The following is a 16,749-nucleotide window of genomic DNA, read 5'->3' on the forward strand; positions in this document are numbered from 1 at the left end:
GACGGGTCGCCCGACACTGGTGGACAATAGGTGGTGAAAAAACCAAAGAGTCAAAACATGGGCACAAGTATTCTCTTTACTCTCAAGTACTCTACTTATTCTCCTTCTGAATTTCCAGCAGAGCACACTTCTACCCTGGGTTGGGACTCTCTCGACATACTCCTCTCTACTTCTCTGAACCTCTTCTACCTCTCAGCACTGAACTCAGTCAGCACAACTATACCTCTCTCTAATCTCCCAGCACAGATCGGGTTGCTAAAGATGCAAGGATATTATCAAGGCAAGATCGTGCTGTATATCACTGTATTAAGCCTTTCCTGCAGTAAAGAAGAAGTTTATTTATTCTAATTGGACTCAGTGGTGATTCACTAAGCACCTACACAGCCATTGCATCCTCCTTGGGTCATCTCCCCTTTCTGTGGGTGGCGGTACCAATAGTCCGGGTGAGTCATAACTCCACTCCGGACAACTGTGATAAGTACTCAAGGGACCCCCAAATAGCCCGGCAGGTTACTGACCACATGGGAAAGGGTACAGCCAGCCTATCTAAAATAAAAGCAGGTGTGCCACCATACCAGTGTGCCCCACTGGCGTCCCGACAACCTAACATCTGGCTGAGCTATATCCCGACCAACCATCACAGTAGTGGCGTCACACAGCACCATCTGGCAAGTGATCAGTCGAGCGTACACCACAGATAGAACAGTATATGGAATATCTAACAGCTCTGACCTTTCTATCAGGTGTTATATATATATATATATATATATATATATATATATATATATATATATATATATATATTGTATTCTACACCGGATAGAAAGGTCAGAGCTGTTAGATAATGACTTCCAGGCATGCAGGGTATGACATACTTAGTATGTTCTACATAGACCAACATGCACTATGATGATAATAATAGCAGCTCTATTACTGTAACAACTACCATCACAGCACCCACAGGTCGTCCTCCGTACCTATAGTCTCATAGACATGTCTGCCTATACATGAGGGGGAGTAGGTGGCTAGGGGACCAAAAGGCTATAATCGGCTCGACACAAACATTCATTGATAATTATAATTTCTTGGTCGAGTCCAAATCAATGTAAATTGACTTTTATCCCGCCGATTTTCTGTCTCTGTTCCGTCCACAGTCTCTAGTGTACACCGGCTTACCCACTTATCTAGAAACTTCAGTGAATAAAGGTGCGTGATGGATATCACAGACCATAGACGCACATGTGGTTATTACTTCCAGCGGTGAAACTGTTATGTTTCCATCTCATATGCGTATGTGTAATATTAATGTCCACTCTATCCATACAAAGATGGTGGAGCTGGACGAGATTACGCCCATAGGTTGTGGTTCTTCTAGTGCTGCATCCAGCTTGGATTGTTGTCCTCATCCAGTTTTGTTTCTAGAGGTACTGTCTGAGTTTATCCCTTTGTGACTATACTGTAAAATAATTTTTTATGTTTTCAGATACAGCAATGCAATAACCAATGACCATGGTTAATAAAAGTAAATCTTTTTGGATCGGAAATTTCAAAGACCATGCCATCAATATCAACGTTGGAGGACTAAAGAAGAAAATCAGCCCCATCACACTGTCGCAGTTCCCGGACACCAGGCTTGGGCGTTTACTATTTTGTGACTCGGAAGAATCCATCCTGCAAATCTGCGATGACTACGACTTGGTATCGAAGGAATTTTACTTTGACCGAAATCCGGGTCTTTTTCCATACGTCTTGTACTTTTACGAGACGGGGAAACTGCACATGATGGATGACCTATGTGCCTTCTCATTCTCCCAGGAAATAGAATACTGGGGAATCAGTGAGTTCTTTCTAGATTCTTGCTGCAGTTATCGGTACCATGAACGAAAGTTGGAAAGCAGAAGACGTAACTGGGATGATGAGAGTGAGGTGAGCAGCGTGGACACATCGGTGGATGAGATTTCGGACTTTAACCAGGACCTTATGCATTTTAACACCTTACAATGTGGCAACCTGCGCAAAAGGCTCTGGCTGACTATGGAAAATCCTGGATATTCAATTCCCAGCAAGATTTTCAGTTTTATCTCCATCTGCGTTGTTCTCATCTCGATATCCACCATGTGTATCAACAGCATGCCAGAGTATCAAAACCTAGACGAAGACGATGTTCCTATCGATGACCCAAACCTTCACAATCTGGAATATTTCTGCATCTCCTGGTTTACATTCGAAGTATCTTCTAGGCTCCTTCTTGCTCCCAATCTCAAGAAGTTCTTCAAACATCCATTGAACTTGATAGACATTGTGTCGGTCCTCCCGTTCTACTTCACCCTCTTGGTGGATCTGACTATCGGCAGCGATCATGAGTTAGAAAATGTGGGGAAGGTTGTCCAAGTGTTTCGGCTAATGAGGATTTTTCGAGTCCTAAAATTGGCAAGACATTCAACAGGCCTTCGATCACTTGGCGCTACACTCAAGGTAAAAGTAGCAGAGGCTCGTTTCTACTTAAGACTCTCAAGTGTAGAAATTCATTTTATTCTGTAGACTAAACTAAATGAATGAACTTTTAGATGTTGACCCCAAAAAGTATGGACAGATATTGAACACCTTCTCTCATTCATAACCTTGAACCTTATATTGTACATTTACTGAGCCGTTCTCTTCCTTCTCTCTTAGGACCTGTTCACACTGAGCAAATTCGGCGGAATTCCACCGCGGAGCTCTCCGAAGCGGAATCCCGCCTGCCTCAGTGTCAAACAGTGTGTCTATGGGAGGGCTTGCGGGCCTCCGCTCTCTGCTCAAAGAATTGACATGTCAGTTCTTTGAGCGGAGGAAGCAGAGTGCTCAAGGTTCACCCATCTCTATTGTTAACCTACACATGGGCCCTGACTTTCCCTAGCCCACCATATTGGGGGGAGAGAATCACTGGGTAAGTTGAGTTTTTAACTGCCTGACCCTTTTGTTCTCCAAAAGATAAGCTGCTTATAAACACGTGAATACGACCCTCCTGAATGTTCATGTATATGTGGAGAGTACGAAGTGAGAGCTCTCAACATATAGGGATACTCCAAATAAAATTAATTGTTTATGAATCAACTGGTTTCAAAGTTTTACAGATTTCTAAATTACTTCTTTAAAAAAAAACCTTGCCTGCCACTACTTATCACCTGCTGTATGTCCTGCAGGAAGTGGTGTATTTTTTTCGTGTCTGATACAGTGTTCTCTGCTGCCATCTCTGTCTGTGTCAGGAACTGTCCAGAGCAGAAGAGGAAAGAGGACAGAATACATTACTTTCTGCAAGACATACAGGATTGTTAAAGGGTAACTCTAGGTAGAGGTAAAAAAATGAACATTCTGCAGAAGCAGATATCATTACTTACCTATCTATCCCAGTTTTAAAACTACCAAAAATGTTACCATTTGTTTTGGGGTGGAGGGGTTGTTCTGTATTGTGATTGTACTTCCTGGTTGAGCAGTTGTACATAGTACTACAGGTTCCAGAATGCAATGCTTTTCCTCAGCTGTTTATCACAGTCCCCTACCCTGCCCATAGCTCTTGCAGAACATCTAGGCTGTGTTCACACATTGCAGTTTCATTGTGCTACTGATTTATTTGCAGTACTTTATTATTTCATTGTTGTCCCACTTACACAGCACGCTGTATTCTCTACCTGTAGCACCACACAGCACGCTGTATTCTCTACCTGTAACACCACACAGCACACTGTACTCTCTACCTGTAACACCACACAGCACACTGTATTCTCTACCTGTAGCACCACACAGCACTCTGTATTCTCTACCTGTAACACCACACGGCACGCTGTATTCTCTATCTGTAACACCACACTGTATGCTCTACCTGTAACACCACACAGCACGCTGTATTCTCTACCTGTAACACCACACAGGACACTGTATTCTCTACCTGTAACACCACACAGCACGCTGTATTCTCTACCTGTAACACCACACAGCACGCTGTATTCTCTACCTGTAACACCACACAAAACACTGTATTCTCTACCTGTAACACCACACAGCACACTGTATTCTCTACCTGTAACACCACACAGCACACTGTATTCTCCACCTGTAACACAACACAGCACTGTATTCTCTACCTGTAACACCACACAGCACGCTGTATTCTCTACCTGTAACACCACACAGCACGCTGTATCCTCTATCTGTAACACCACACAGCACGCTGTATTCTCTACCTGTAACACCACACAGCACGCTGTATCCTCTACCTGTAACACCACACAGCACGCTGTATTCTCTACCTGTAACACCACACAGCATGCTGTATCCTCTTCCTGTAACACCACACAGCACGCTGTATTCTCTACCTGTAACACCACACAGCGCACTGTATTCTCTACCTGTAACACCACACAGCACACTGTATTCTCTACCTGTAACACCACACAGCACGCTGTATTCTCTACCTGTAACACCACACAGCACGCTGTATTCTCTACCTGTAACACCACACAGCACACTGTATTCTCTACCTGTAACACCACACAGCACGCTGTATTCTCTACCTGTAACACCACACAGCACGCTGTATTCTCTACCTGTAACACCACACAGCACACTGTATTCTCTACCTGTAACACCACACAGCACGCTGTATTCTCTACCTGTAACACCACACAGCACGCTGTATTCTCTACCTGTAACACCACATAGTACGCTGTATTCTCTACCTGTAACACCACACACCACGCTGTATTCTCTACCTGTAACACCACACTGTATTCTCTACCTGTAACACCACACAGCCCGCTGTATTCTCTACCTGTAACACCACACAGCACGCTGTATTCTCTACCTGTAACACCACACAGCATGCTGTATCCTCTTCCTGTAACACCACACAGCACGCTGTATTCTCTACCTGTAACACCACACAGCGCACTGTATTCTCTACCTGTAACACCACACAGCACTGTATTCTCTACCTGTAACACAACACAGCACTGTATTCTCTACCTGTAACACCACACAGCACGCTGTATTCTCTACCTGTAACACCACACAGCACGCTGTATCCTCTATCTGTAACACCACACAGCACGCTGTATTCTCTACCTGTAACACCACACAGCACGCTGTATCCTCTACCTGTAACACCACACAGCACGCTGTATTCTCTACCTGTAACACCACACAGCATGCTGTATCCTCTTCCTGTAACACCACACAGCACGCTGTATTCTCTACCTGTAACACCACACAGCGCACTGTATTCTCTACCTGTAACACCACACAGCACACTGTATTCTCTACCTGTAACACCACACAGCACGCTGTATTCTCTACCTGTAACACCACACAGCACGCTGTATTCTCTACCTGTAACACCACACAGCACACTGTATTCTCTACCTGTAACACCACACAGCACGCTGTATTCTCTACCTGTAACACCACATAGTACGCTGTATTCTCTACCTGTAACACCACACACCACGCTGTATTCTCTACCTGTAACACCACACTGTATGCTCTACCTGTAACACCACCCAGCACACTGTATTCTCTACCTGTAATACCACACAGCACGCTGTATTCTCTACCTGTAACACCACACAGCACTCTGTATTCTCTACCTGTAACACCACACAGCACGCTGTATTCTCTATCTGTAACACCACACAGCACTCTGTATTCTCTACCTGTAACACCACACAGCATGCTGTATCCTCTACCTGTAACACCACACAGCACGCTGTATTTTCTACCTGTAACACCACACAGCGCACTGTATTCTCTACCTGTAACACCACACAGCACACTGTATTCTCTACCTGTAACACCACACAGCGCGCTGTATTCTCTACCTGTAACACCACACAGCACGCTGTATTCTCTACCTGTAACACCACACACCATGCTGTATTCTCTACCTGTAACACCACACTGTATGCTCTACCTGTAACACCACACAGCACACTGTATTCTTTACCTGTAACACCACACAGCACGCTGTATTCTCTACCTGTAACACCACATAGTACGCTGTATTCTCTACCTGTAACACCACACACCACGCTGTATTCTCTACCTGTAACACCACACTGTATGCTCTACCTGTAACACCACCCAGCACACTGTATTCTCTACCTGTAATACCACACAGCACGCTGTATTCTCTACCTGTAACACCACACAGCACGCTGTATTCTCTACCTGTAACACCACATAGTACGCTGTATTCTCTACCTGTAACACCACACAGCACGCTGTATTCTCTACCTGTAATACCACACAGCACGCTGTATTCTCTACCTGTAACACCACACAGCACTGTATTCTCTACCTGTAACACCACACAGCACACTGTATTCTCTACCTGTAACACCACACAGTACGCTGTATTCTCTACCTGTAACACCACACACCACGCTGTATTCTCTACCTGTAACACCACACAGCCCGCTGTATTCTCTACCTGTAACACCACACACCACGCTGTATTCTCTACCTATAACACCACACAGCACTGTATTCTCTACCTGTAACACCACACAGCACGCTGTATTCTCTACCTGTAACACCACACAGCACTGTATTCTCTACCTGTAACACCACACAGCACGCTGTATTCTCTACCTGTAACACCACACACCACACTGAATGCTCTACCTGTAACACCACACAGCACGCTGTAATCTCTACCTGTAACACCACACAGCACACTGTATTCTCTACCTGTAACACCACATAGTACGCTGTATTCTCTAAATGTAACACCACACAGCACACTGTATTCTCTACCTGTAACACCATACAGCACACTGTATTCTCTACCTGTAACACCATACAGCACGCTTTATTCTCTACCTGTAACACCACACAGCACGCTGTATTCTCTACCTGTAACACCACACAGCACGCTGTATTCTCTACCTGTAACACCACACAGCACACTGTATTCTCTACCTGTAACACCACGCAGCACACTGTATTCTCTACCTGTAACACCACACAGCACACTGTATGGTGTTACAACTTTTTGAATTTAATAAAAAAAAATCCCCGTCTCTACGCACATATTATGATCAAGCATCTTTTATCTTTGAAGTTGAGCCCCACAGTAAGGACTTTATCCAATATTATCTTACATGGGATATACTGTTTATGCCTCATTTTTTTCTCCAGACGGGATTGGCAGTGCCGCCTCTGATACTCTGTGCGGTTTAGCATCATTTACCTGTGTTACTGCATCATTTTTGTGAATTTGCTGCAGTACTGCAATGCAGCGCCAAAATGTGTGAACACAGCCCTAATATCACTGCAGACTTTTGCACAATCAGTGAAGTTGCAGCAGCTGCTTCTAGCTGGTCAGAGATAGTGGATCATTCAGGGGATTGGGGGATCCAGCCAAATCTGTATAATTTTCTGACACCAGTTGATTTGAAAACATTTTTTTTCCAGAATACCCCATTAAATCTATAACCTGCCTTACCAGTCACCCAGAAAATTATACTATATATTGAATTTATTTAAATTTCAATATCTGCTCTATTTTTTCTTTTTTTTTTTACAGTTTTTTTTTTTAAATATACCTGCTACCAGTACACAGTCAATGTATCTGATAAACACTATGGATTACATCTAGATACTTGACTATTCTCAATCCTTTTCAGCCATGTGCTTCATACTGCCTGCAGAATTGGAACATGTATCATGAGAGAAAAGACTGATATAGGCTGGGTTCACACCACTTTTTTGAAATCCATTTTTTTCATCTGTTTTTGCAAAAGACTGATGCATTTGCGTGCATCCATTTTGATCCGTTTTTCCATTGACTTCTATTATAAAAAGGCGGATCAAAATGCATCCTTTTTTGTAACGTACACAAAAATGTAGTGAACTACATTTTTATGTACATTAAAAAAAAGGATGTGTTTCGATCCGTTTTTTAATAATGAAAATTAATGGAAAAACTGATCAAAACGGATGCACGCAGTCTTTTGCAAAAAATATAAGGGGAGATTTATCAAACATGGTGTAAAGTAAAACTGGCTCAGTTGCCCCTAGCAACCAGATTCCACTTTTTATTCCTCACAGACTCTTTGGAAAATGAAAGGTGGAATCTGATTGGTTGCTAGGGGCAACTGAGCCAGTTTTACTTTACACCATGTTTGATAAATCTCCCCCATAGTGTGAACATAGCCATATGTTAAAAGTAAAATAAATACCCCACACTCGAAGTAAAATGTGAAACCCTAGTAGTAAAAGGGATCAAAAAGCCTTGATTCAGGTTTTTTTATAATGTGCTAAGAAAAAAGAAGCCTGAGACGGGTCTTTCCGCTCTAACTACGAAGAGCTACCTATTATAGATGCACAATAAACAATCCAGCTCTGAGTTAAACTTATGAAATAAAGATAAGCAAAGCTTTTATGGCGCTCTCAGCCTCGCCAACACTTACTTTAAGAAGTGTGGCCTAATTTATTTTTGGAGACAAACCATTTTAAATAAGTAACAGAGAACATTTTATCACCACAATGATGTTCTGATATCCCGTCCAGTCTGGTACATTTAGTGATAGTGTAGCCAGGTGAGTGGAGAGGACCTTCGCTTCCAAATTAACTCATTTTATGGTGCATTTACACAGAGAGATTTATCTGACAGATTTTTGAAGACAAAGCCAGGAACAGACTATAAACAGAGAACAGGTCATAAAGGAAAGACTGGGATTTCTCCTCTTTTGAAATCCATTTATGGCTTTGGCTTCTAAAATCTGTCAGATAAATCTGTCTGTGTAAATGCACCCTTAGGGCCCTATTCCACCAGACGATTATCGTTCAGATTATCGTTAAATCGTTCGAATGCAGTTAACGATTAACAACCGAACGAGAAATCGTTGATCGCTTTATAAGACCTGGACCTATTTTTATCGTTGCTCGTTCACAAAATGTTCGCATTGAATAAGACATCGTTCGGTCGTTCGCAATAGATACGAACGCAATAGCGAATAAATAGCGAAGAAAAAACGATCGCAATTACGATCATAAGTAACGATTATCGTTCCATGGAAATGAGTGAACGTTTTCAGGTCTTTCGCAATAGCGGTCGTTTGAGATCATTAATCGTTAACGATTATGCAAACGATAATCGTCCGGTGGAATAGGGCCCTTATGGGCCTATTACACAGGTTGTTAGAGGAGCGAACGAGCGCTCTCAGCGCTCGTTTGCTCCTCGTTCCCCGCTCGCTGCCGCCGCTATTCATCGCGGCAGCAGCGAGCGGGTGAGTGCGGGAGGGGGTGGCAGGGAGCTGCGGGGGGGCTGCCCGGGGGATCGCTGATCGTCCGGGCAGACCATAGGATATAGCAGCGTCTGCTGCCGATGCTCCTATTCAATGGAGCGACGGCAGCAGATCGCTGCTATATCAGTCGCTTGTTTTTCAACATGTTGAAAAACAAGCGACTGCAACGATCAGCTGACATGAACGATGTCGGCTGATCGTTGCACTCTATTCCACGGGACGATTATCGTCCGTAGCGGCCGATATCGGCCGAATACGAACGATAATCGTTCCGTGGAATAGGGCCTTTAGGCTGGGTTCACACTACATATATTTCAGTCAGTATTGTGGTCCTCATATTGCAACCAAAACCAGGAGTGGATTGAAAACACAGAAAGGATCTGTTTACACAATGGTGTAATTGAGTGGATGGCCGCCATATAACAGTAAATAACGGCCATTATTTCAATATAACAGCCGTTGTTTTAAAATAACAGAAAACATTTGCCATTAAATGGCGGCCGTCCCGCCTGGAAAACTGGGATACAGTCATAGCCATAGGCGTTACTCCCGCTGGATCCACCCGCTCCACGGAGCAGGCAGACAGCGGGAATCTGCTGCCGAGCGTTCGGGTTCCTACGAACCCGAACTTCGGCAGGTTCGGACCATCCCTACTCATCATTATAAAAAAAATGTTGTTTTTTTCACCTAAAAAAGGCATGTAAAGTCACATCTTCTATGGCAATGGTGGTTCATGCACCAGTTTTGGCCATTATGTTCAGCTGCTAAAAAAACAAAATGGCATTTATTTATACAAAAACAGCTATAAAAAAAAACGGCAAAGGAAAGTTGGCAGGCCGAAATATATATTAAAGCGACTCCGTACTCACAATCTGTCCCCCCCAAACCACTTATACCTTCAGATAGCTGCTTTTAATCCAAGATCTGTCCTGGGGTCCGTTCGGCAGGGGATGCAATTATTGTCCTAAAAACAATCCGGCATCGCTGTCCTTCCTCCCCACCCTCATCATTAGGAATGATCCACGAACATTTACTGCTGTTTGAGCTTTGCACAGGTGTATTAACGATCCAGCCCATGTGCCGGGCTGCCACAGGTGGGGAATAGGAAGCAATCTGCCTGGAGTATTCTTAATGATGAGGAGGGTGGTGAATAGGGCAGAGAGGTTGTGCCAGCCTAATGCATATGCAAATGTAAGCCCCGGCCGTTAGACACAGCGCTGCCGGATTAAAAGTTGTTTTTATGACATTAAACTACATTCCCTGCTGAACGGACCCCAGGACAGATCTTGGATTAAAAGCAGCTATCAGAAGGTACAAGTGGTTTGGGGGGGTCAGATTGTGGGTACGGAGTCGCTTTAAAGAGTTGGCCAGATGTGTTGACATTCCATTAGGAACCTCCACCAAGAGGCTCAAAGAACAATGGTTCTCCCATTCTTCTATTGGTTTATGCCCCCTCCCATCACAGGAAAGAAAGTCATTTTAAAGAAGCACTCCCCTTTCTTGTTTATTGTAAAGCTATTCAATCAATACATATAATTCAGCTAATATTACCAATTATTTATTCCTAAAGGGAAGATTATCTGCCAGGAGTTTTGCTACAATTGTTCCTTCGGCCGATAATTGGCCCGTGTAAAAGTGACAGCAATCAGCTGAGGACGGAGAAAACGCCCGATCCTCGACTAATCATGTCTTTAGTGCATGCTTCAAAATATATCGTTATCGGCTACACGTTTCTGTGTAAACAGGGGATGTGGGGCCAATTATGACAAAGGCAAACTGACAGCACGGATAGGCCTATATCTGTGCTGTCAGTTTCCAGATGACACAGTAGTGCATACTTACCTGCTGCTGTGATCCGGCATCCTGTTCTCCAGGTCTCCTGTCCACTCACTGTATCTACAGGCTGTCACCTCCTCCGGAATGATTGATAGCCAGAGGAGACAAGCAGCAGCCTGAAAATACATTGGCTGGATGGGAGAGCCAAAGAACAGGATGCCGGATCAGAGCAGAAGCACACTACGTACGTACTGCTGCATATCCTTGCAGTCAGTTTCCAAGGCTGCATGAAGAATACAAGGATTGTTTGAGCAGCCCGGATGCTCACTTTCTCATGCCATGTAAAAGTACTGCAAAACCTCGCTGATCGGCGCTCTTTTGTGGTCACCTATGGTCATGTAATGTAAAAGAAAATTATATGTGTTTCTGGGCTCGTAATGGGGCCACCCTCTAAGTCAGTACAACCTGGATGATGGACTCTACAGAATAACACAGTTCATTGTTAAGAGCTGTAAGGGGCCTATTCCATGGAGCGATAATCGGCCGAATTGACCCGATTCGGACGATTATCGCTCTGTGGAATAGGGAGAACGATCAGCCGATGATCATGTCATCGGCTGATCGTTCCTTTAGGTTCAAACCTAAAATCAGTCGCCAACTGCGCATCGCTACGTGGAATAGCGAGCACCCGACGATTTCACAAGCATCATACTTTACCTGTCCGGGCTGCAGGTCTTCTCCTTCTCCTGGTACCGTGCAGCAGCATCAGCTTCGGAGCGGCCTGTCTGAGCTGACAGAGCGCTCAGCCAATTACTGGCCGGGACCGCCTCGCGGGACCGGGAAAAGGAGACCTGTGCCTGGACAGGTATAGTATGAAACAAGGGCTGCAAGGACATCGTTAACGATGTCCCTGCAGCCCTAGCTAACGATTGTCGGCTTGTGGAATAGGCCCAGTAAACGAGCGCCGATCCTGCAGATCGGCGCTCGTTTACATCGCTGCTCGGCCCGTGGAATAGGACCCTAAAAGACTCCTTTTTTCATGAACTTAAAAAATGCCAAAGGAGCTGGAAAACAACATTAAAGCTTAAGGCCCTTTAACATGGCCCAGTGGGAGGAAGCAAAAGAGTGTAGATCAGTAAGATCAGCACTCATTTGCAGAGCCTTTACAATGTCCAATTAATTGGGCGTCTGGGCTGCACAAACAATACCTGGATTGTATTTTAAGAGTGCTCGTTCATCAGCGCTTCACTGACTCTTTTACATGGGCATATTAGGAATAAGCATTCTGTATTGGAACCCTTTCTTAAAGGGAAATCAGCACAGAAGGGTGGCCGGGGTAGACCAGTGCACATAAGACTGCAGCTCCGCCCCCAGTGCACCAGCATACTGCTTATATTACAAAATTTACCTTCATTCTCAGTGCTCCATACGCAATAGGGACAGGCTAGATGCTTCTTTCCCTTTAAACTCTTGTGCCTGAAGCTAGTCCCTATGTCCAACAGTTTGCTTGACCTCAGGGGTGTGCAAAGTATATAAAAATAGGTCAAAACCATGTACATTGAGATCCTCTAAATACAACGGGTTCTTCTGGATCGTGAACTGGTCCCTTGTCCGGTACAGGTAGGTTGTAAATCTTTCACGCTGACAAGGTATAGCTATAGACAGCAGTAAAGCCAATGTAGAGTAAAATTCTACCTACTACTTGATCTGCACATTCTGTACATTTGTGTTATGTTCTTCTTTTAGCATAGCTACAGAGAAGTGGGCATCCTGCTCCTTTATCTGGCTGTTGGTGTCTCCGTCTTTTCTGGAATAGCATACACGGCAGAGAAGGATGAAGACACGGGGTTTGACACTATCCCTTCTTGTTGGTGGTGGGGAACTGTAAGCATGACCACAGTAGGCTATGGTGATGTCGTACCCGCCACCGTAGCTGGAAAACTAGCCGCTTCTGGCTGTATCTTGGGTGGGATATTAGTTGTGGCATTACCAATAACCATTATATTCAACAAGTTTTCACACTTCTACCGAAGACAGAAAGCTCTAGAAAATGCAGTGAGAAACAGCGACAGGAAGCCGAGCAAAGAACATAGTGTAAATGGTGAAGGAGAATCAGAAAACTTTACCGAACTTTAAGAAGTAACAAATGAGCGTGACCTGGATTTATTTTTCTGTGACTATGCATGTGCATACATATGTGGTAACCAAAACGATGATGTTTGCCCTGCAAGTGCCTCTCCCCAGGCATACATACACTCCAAAAAGCTATTAAACTACCACAATGCAAAAATGTTGCTCGAACATGGGTCTTTTATTTCCAACTTCTCCAGACAAAAAAATATCAAATAAAATCTCCCAAAAAAATTGACTTGTGTGCATTTCTGAAAAACCCACAATGCAGAGTAACAAATACAGACGTCTAAGGTAATCCACTCTTTTAAGTAATTCTGTAACTATTCTAGCGGGTAACTAGGCTGCAGAACCAGGCTGGACCTATATAAGCCACCTATCTAATAATGGCTCCTTGTACTCAGATGCCCCTAGGTCTTAGGCCCGGTCCACAGTGTTTTTCTGGGATCTCAGAAATCATCCGTATAGCATCAGTGATGCAGATCCAATAGGAGGATAAAAAGGCCGCTAGGGGTTGCCAGGCAATGCTTCAGTAAAAGCCAATGGCCCAGGGATGGTGCATACATATGTCGTTCATTCAAAACTGACCGATTGACTTCCATTGGAGCTTCCATTCCACAAAAACGGAACATGCAAGTCCTACATTTTTGCAGAAAAGATCAGCAGCCAAAAATGGATCTGTTGTCAAAACGGATGTGTGGATGACCACGTGGATATCAATGGGACCTTTTCCTGCTCGTAAACAGGAAGACCCAACAGTAAGACCTTGTCCACATAATACTCGCAAACTGTCTCAAGGAAACCATGAACAGGTAAAAGCCACATATGCTGGCCAACAGATGTCAATGGTCCCTTAAATTGTAAGAATACAAAGAAGTGTCAGCACTTACCAAACTCTTGGTGGTTTATTCACATGATGCAGCGATAAAAAAAAGGACATGTTTCAGCACAAGCCTATGTCAGCCTATGCCGAAATGCATCCTTCTTTGTTCTGCAAGAGTTCCATAAGTGCTGGAACTTCTTTGTATACTTATCATTGTTGCCTAGTTTACAAGCCCCACATAGCTACGGAGTGCTGACATCTGGACTATAATGGTTTCTTGAATAACCTTGGGCAGGCACAAGCAACACCTACATCCGGCATGGATGGATTCCTCTGGCAAAAAGACCAAACCTGCTATTAGCAAGGACTAAAATAAGCAAAAACAGTCAAAAAAGACATGGGCATTGATGATCTGCCTTGAGTAACAAGACCATCTGGAAGGCCATTTCACCACCATGCTATATGATTTATGGGCTGTCGCTGGTATAGTTCTATTCTAAGGAACTATTTGGATGCTTGTGATAACATTTCCATGTTTGCTTTGCTATAGTTCGTGTCTGGTGCCATAGTTCCTGTGTTACCCCAAAATGACTGACCTAACATACTCTTCATCACCCATGGAAATAGAAGATTACTTGCTTTGAAGTGTCCATGGATAATAGTAATATGTTACTGCCCTTGGATAAGATGAGCATCTGCTAAAGCATGAACGCTGTATCAAAAAAGTATGCTATAAGTCGGTGTTCCCCAGCCTGTGACCCTCCACAAGTTGTGAAACAACTTAAGGTATGCCACTGCTATAAGTGAACAAGGTCAATATCCTTGCACACCCTTGGAAAACATAATTTTGCACATAGCCATCATAGCTATCTCCAACTGACAAGGATGCAGGACTTAAAGGGGAGGCATAGTAAAGGAGCTCTACTTACCTGTCCCCTTGCCCCTGCAGCATCACGTCACAGGCTTCCAGACCCCCTCTAGAACTCAAGTACCCGATCTGGCTGATGGATTGTCTGTTTAGCCAGTTAGTGACTGCAGTGGTGTCCTGCCCCAGTCACTGATTGGCTGAGCAGGCAATCCATCAGCCGTGTTGTGGCGTCACTGAAGCAGAAGATCCAGGAGAGCAGCAGGGCTCGGGGAAAGGAAAGGCATCGCTGCGGGGTGATGGGTAAGTAGAGCTTCTTTATTATGTTCCCTGCTTCTGCCTGCATCCAAATTTTCATGTTGGCTGAACTTCTCCTTTCAGAGAAGTCTAATACACTTAAAAGACCATGCATTGTCGTTCTTAAAGGAGAAATCCGGCCGAAACATAGAAATACAATGCTGGCAGGGTGGGAACATAGTAAAGACCTTATACTTACCAATCCCTGTGCCCCTGCAGCAATTTCCTACCTCTGATAATAATAAATCACAGTAAAATATAAAAACATTTGACTAGAAAAATATTACAAAAACTTTTTCATAAAAAAAAATATATATATATAATAAGTCCAGTCATGGTGTAAAGGGATTCAGGCATTTTGCTGCCTGCGTTTCTTTGACTCTATGGCATCTAGGATAGGTTGTCGTTTGGCCTGATACTTCTGATGAATTTCTTCAATTTCGCTCTCCATCATTGGATCCAGTGAACTCAGTCTCTTCTGAAGTTCGGCCACGTTCCAATCTTTTAACTTAAAGGGACAAAACAACAAGAATATCTGGACTAGTTTATACTCTAGGGTTAATATTTAGTAGTACATGCAATGCATTGGAAACATAGTCTCAGGAGCTGAAATTATTTTATAAAATCTGGGTTTGCAAATCCCTAAATACTTGGCAATTGACTTCCTATGGCTGACGAAGATACAGGGCTGCATGCTAAGTCAAATGCTGAATGTTGGGGTTTCGCGAGCCCGAACTTATTGTAATTTCACTTATCTCTAGCGGTGGTGCCTGGTACTAAAGTTGAGCCCCATTCACTTAAATAAATTTAAACTGCAGTACCATGCTCTAGTATAACCACGTCAAGAAAATTATCCAGCTTTTCAAATTTGCTGACCATTATTAGACTGACAGAGGTCTGGTCCGGCTCTTGCCACCTTGGCCAATATGGCAATATGGCATGACCAATGGACAAGAGTGGTCATGCCATATTGCAGTTTCTGAAAAGAAGACGACCATTTATTCGAAGATTAAAGGGGTTGTTTGGGAAGAGGAAGGGGGCTAAAGCCTTCTGCTCCCCCGCACTGAAAGTTCCGAGACGTTGAGGGGCAGGTCTGGATCATGATGTGACATCAGTACTTAGACCTGCCCCTCCAAGTCTTGAAAGGGATACTTCAGAGACATGGAATGACAGGAAGTAAAAGGCTTCAGCAGTCTTCTGCCTCCCAGACAACCCCTTTATGGTGCCCATATAACAATTCAATAGCTGTTGGCTGAACGTTCTCTTGGCCGATAGGTATCGCTCCCATTCTCCTGTACCTGAATGGGGAGGGGGGAGGTAAGCTGCTGCCAGATAACTGGCAGTGGCTTACCTCCCCTAAAATAAAGGGTCCACCAGTTGAAATCCAACATGCCCTTGAGAGAGTCCAATACTGGCTTAAACGCTGAATTTGCAATAATCAGTATAGGGACCTTTAGACACCCTGCTAAAAAGAACATTATTCCAACAGACTCACGTTTCTATTTGTTTTACAGATCATGACATACTCCGTATTATCAGTCATTTTAGGCTTATGGGAGACTGACTGTGGTGTT

General features: G+C 43.9%; 2 protein-coding genes across 4 annotated transcripts in view; one reads left to right on the forward strand and one right to left on the reverse strand.

The window, feature by feature from the left end:
- The first annotated feature begins 1,509 nt into the window (after positions 1-1,509).
- On the forward strand, positions 1,510-13,196 carry LOC138771699 (potassium voltage-gated channel subfamily S member 1-like). The gene is made up of 2 exons (XM_069951609.1): positions 1,510-2,475; positions 12,807-13,196. Exons 1-2 carry the CDS (start codon positions 1,510-1,512, stop codon positions 13,194-13,196), a joined length of 1,356 nt encoding a protein of 451 aa, XP_069807710.1.
- A 1,465-nt stretch (positions 13,197-14,661) lies between these two features.
- The window catches only part of LOC138771698 (serine/threonine-protein kinase 4-like), a 44,100-nt gene continuing 42,012 nt past the window's right edge, over positions 14,662-16,749 (reverse strand). For all 3 annotated transcript variants that reach the window (XM_069951608.1, XM_069951606.1, XM_069951607.1), the window contains one exon: positions 14,662-15,683. In XM_069951608.1, coding sequence (XP_069807709.1) covers positions 15,525-15,683 — 159 coding nt within the window. In that variant the 3' untranslated portion in view covers positions 14,662-15,524. The remainder of the gene's footprint in view (positions 15,684-16,749) is intronic.

This window comes from Dendropsophus ebraccatus, chromosome 14 (genome assembly GCF_027789765.1).
Source record: "Dendropsophus ebraccatus isolate aDenEbr1 chromosome 14, aDenEbr1.pat, whole genome shotgun sequence".
Lineage (NCBI taxonomy): Eukaryota > Metazoa > Chordata > Amphibia > Anura > Hylidae > Dendropsophus > Dendropsophus ebraccatus.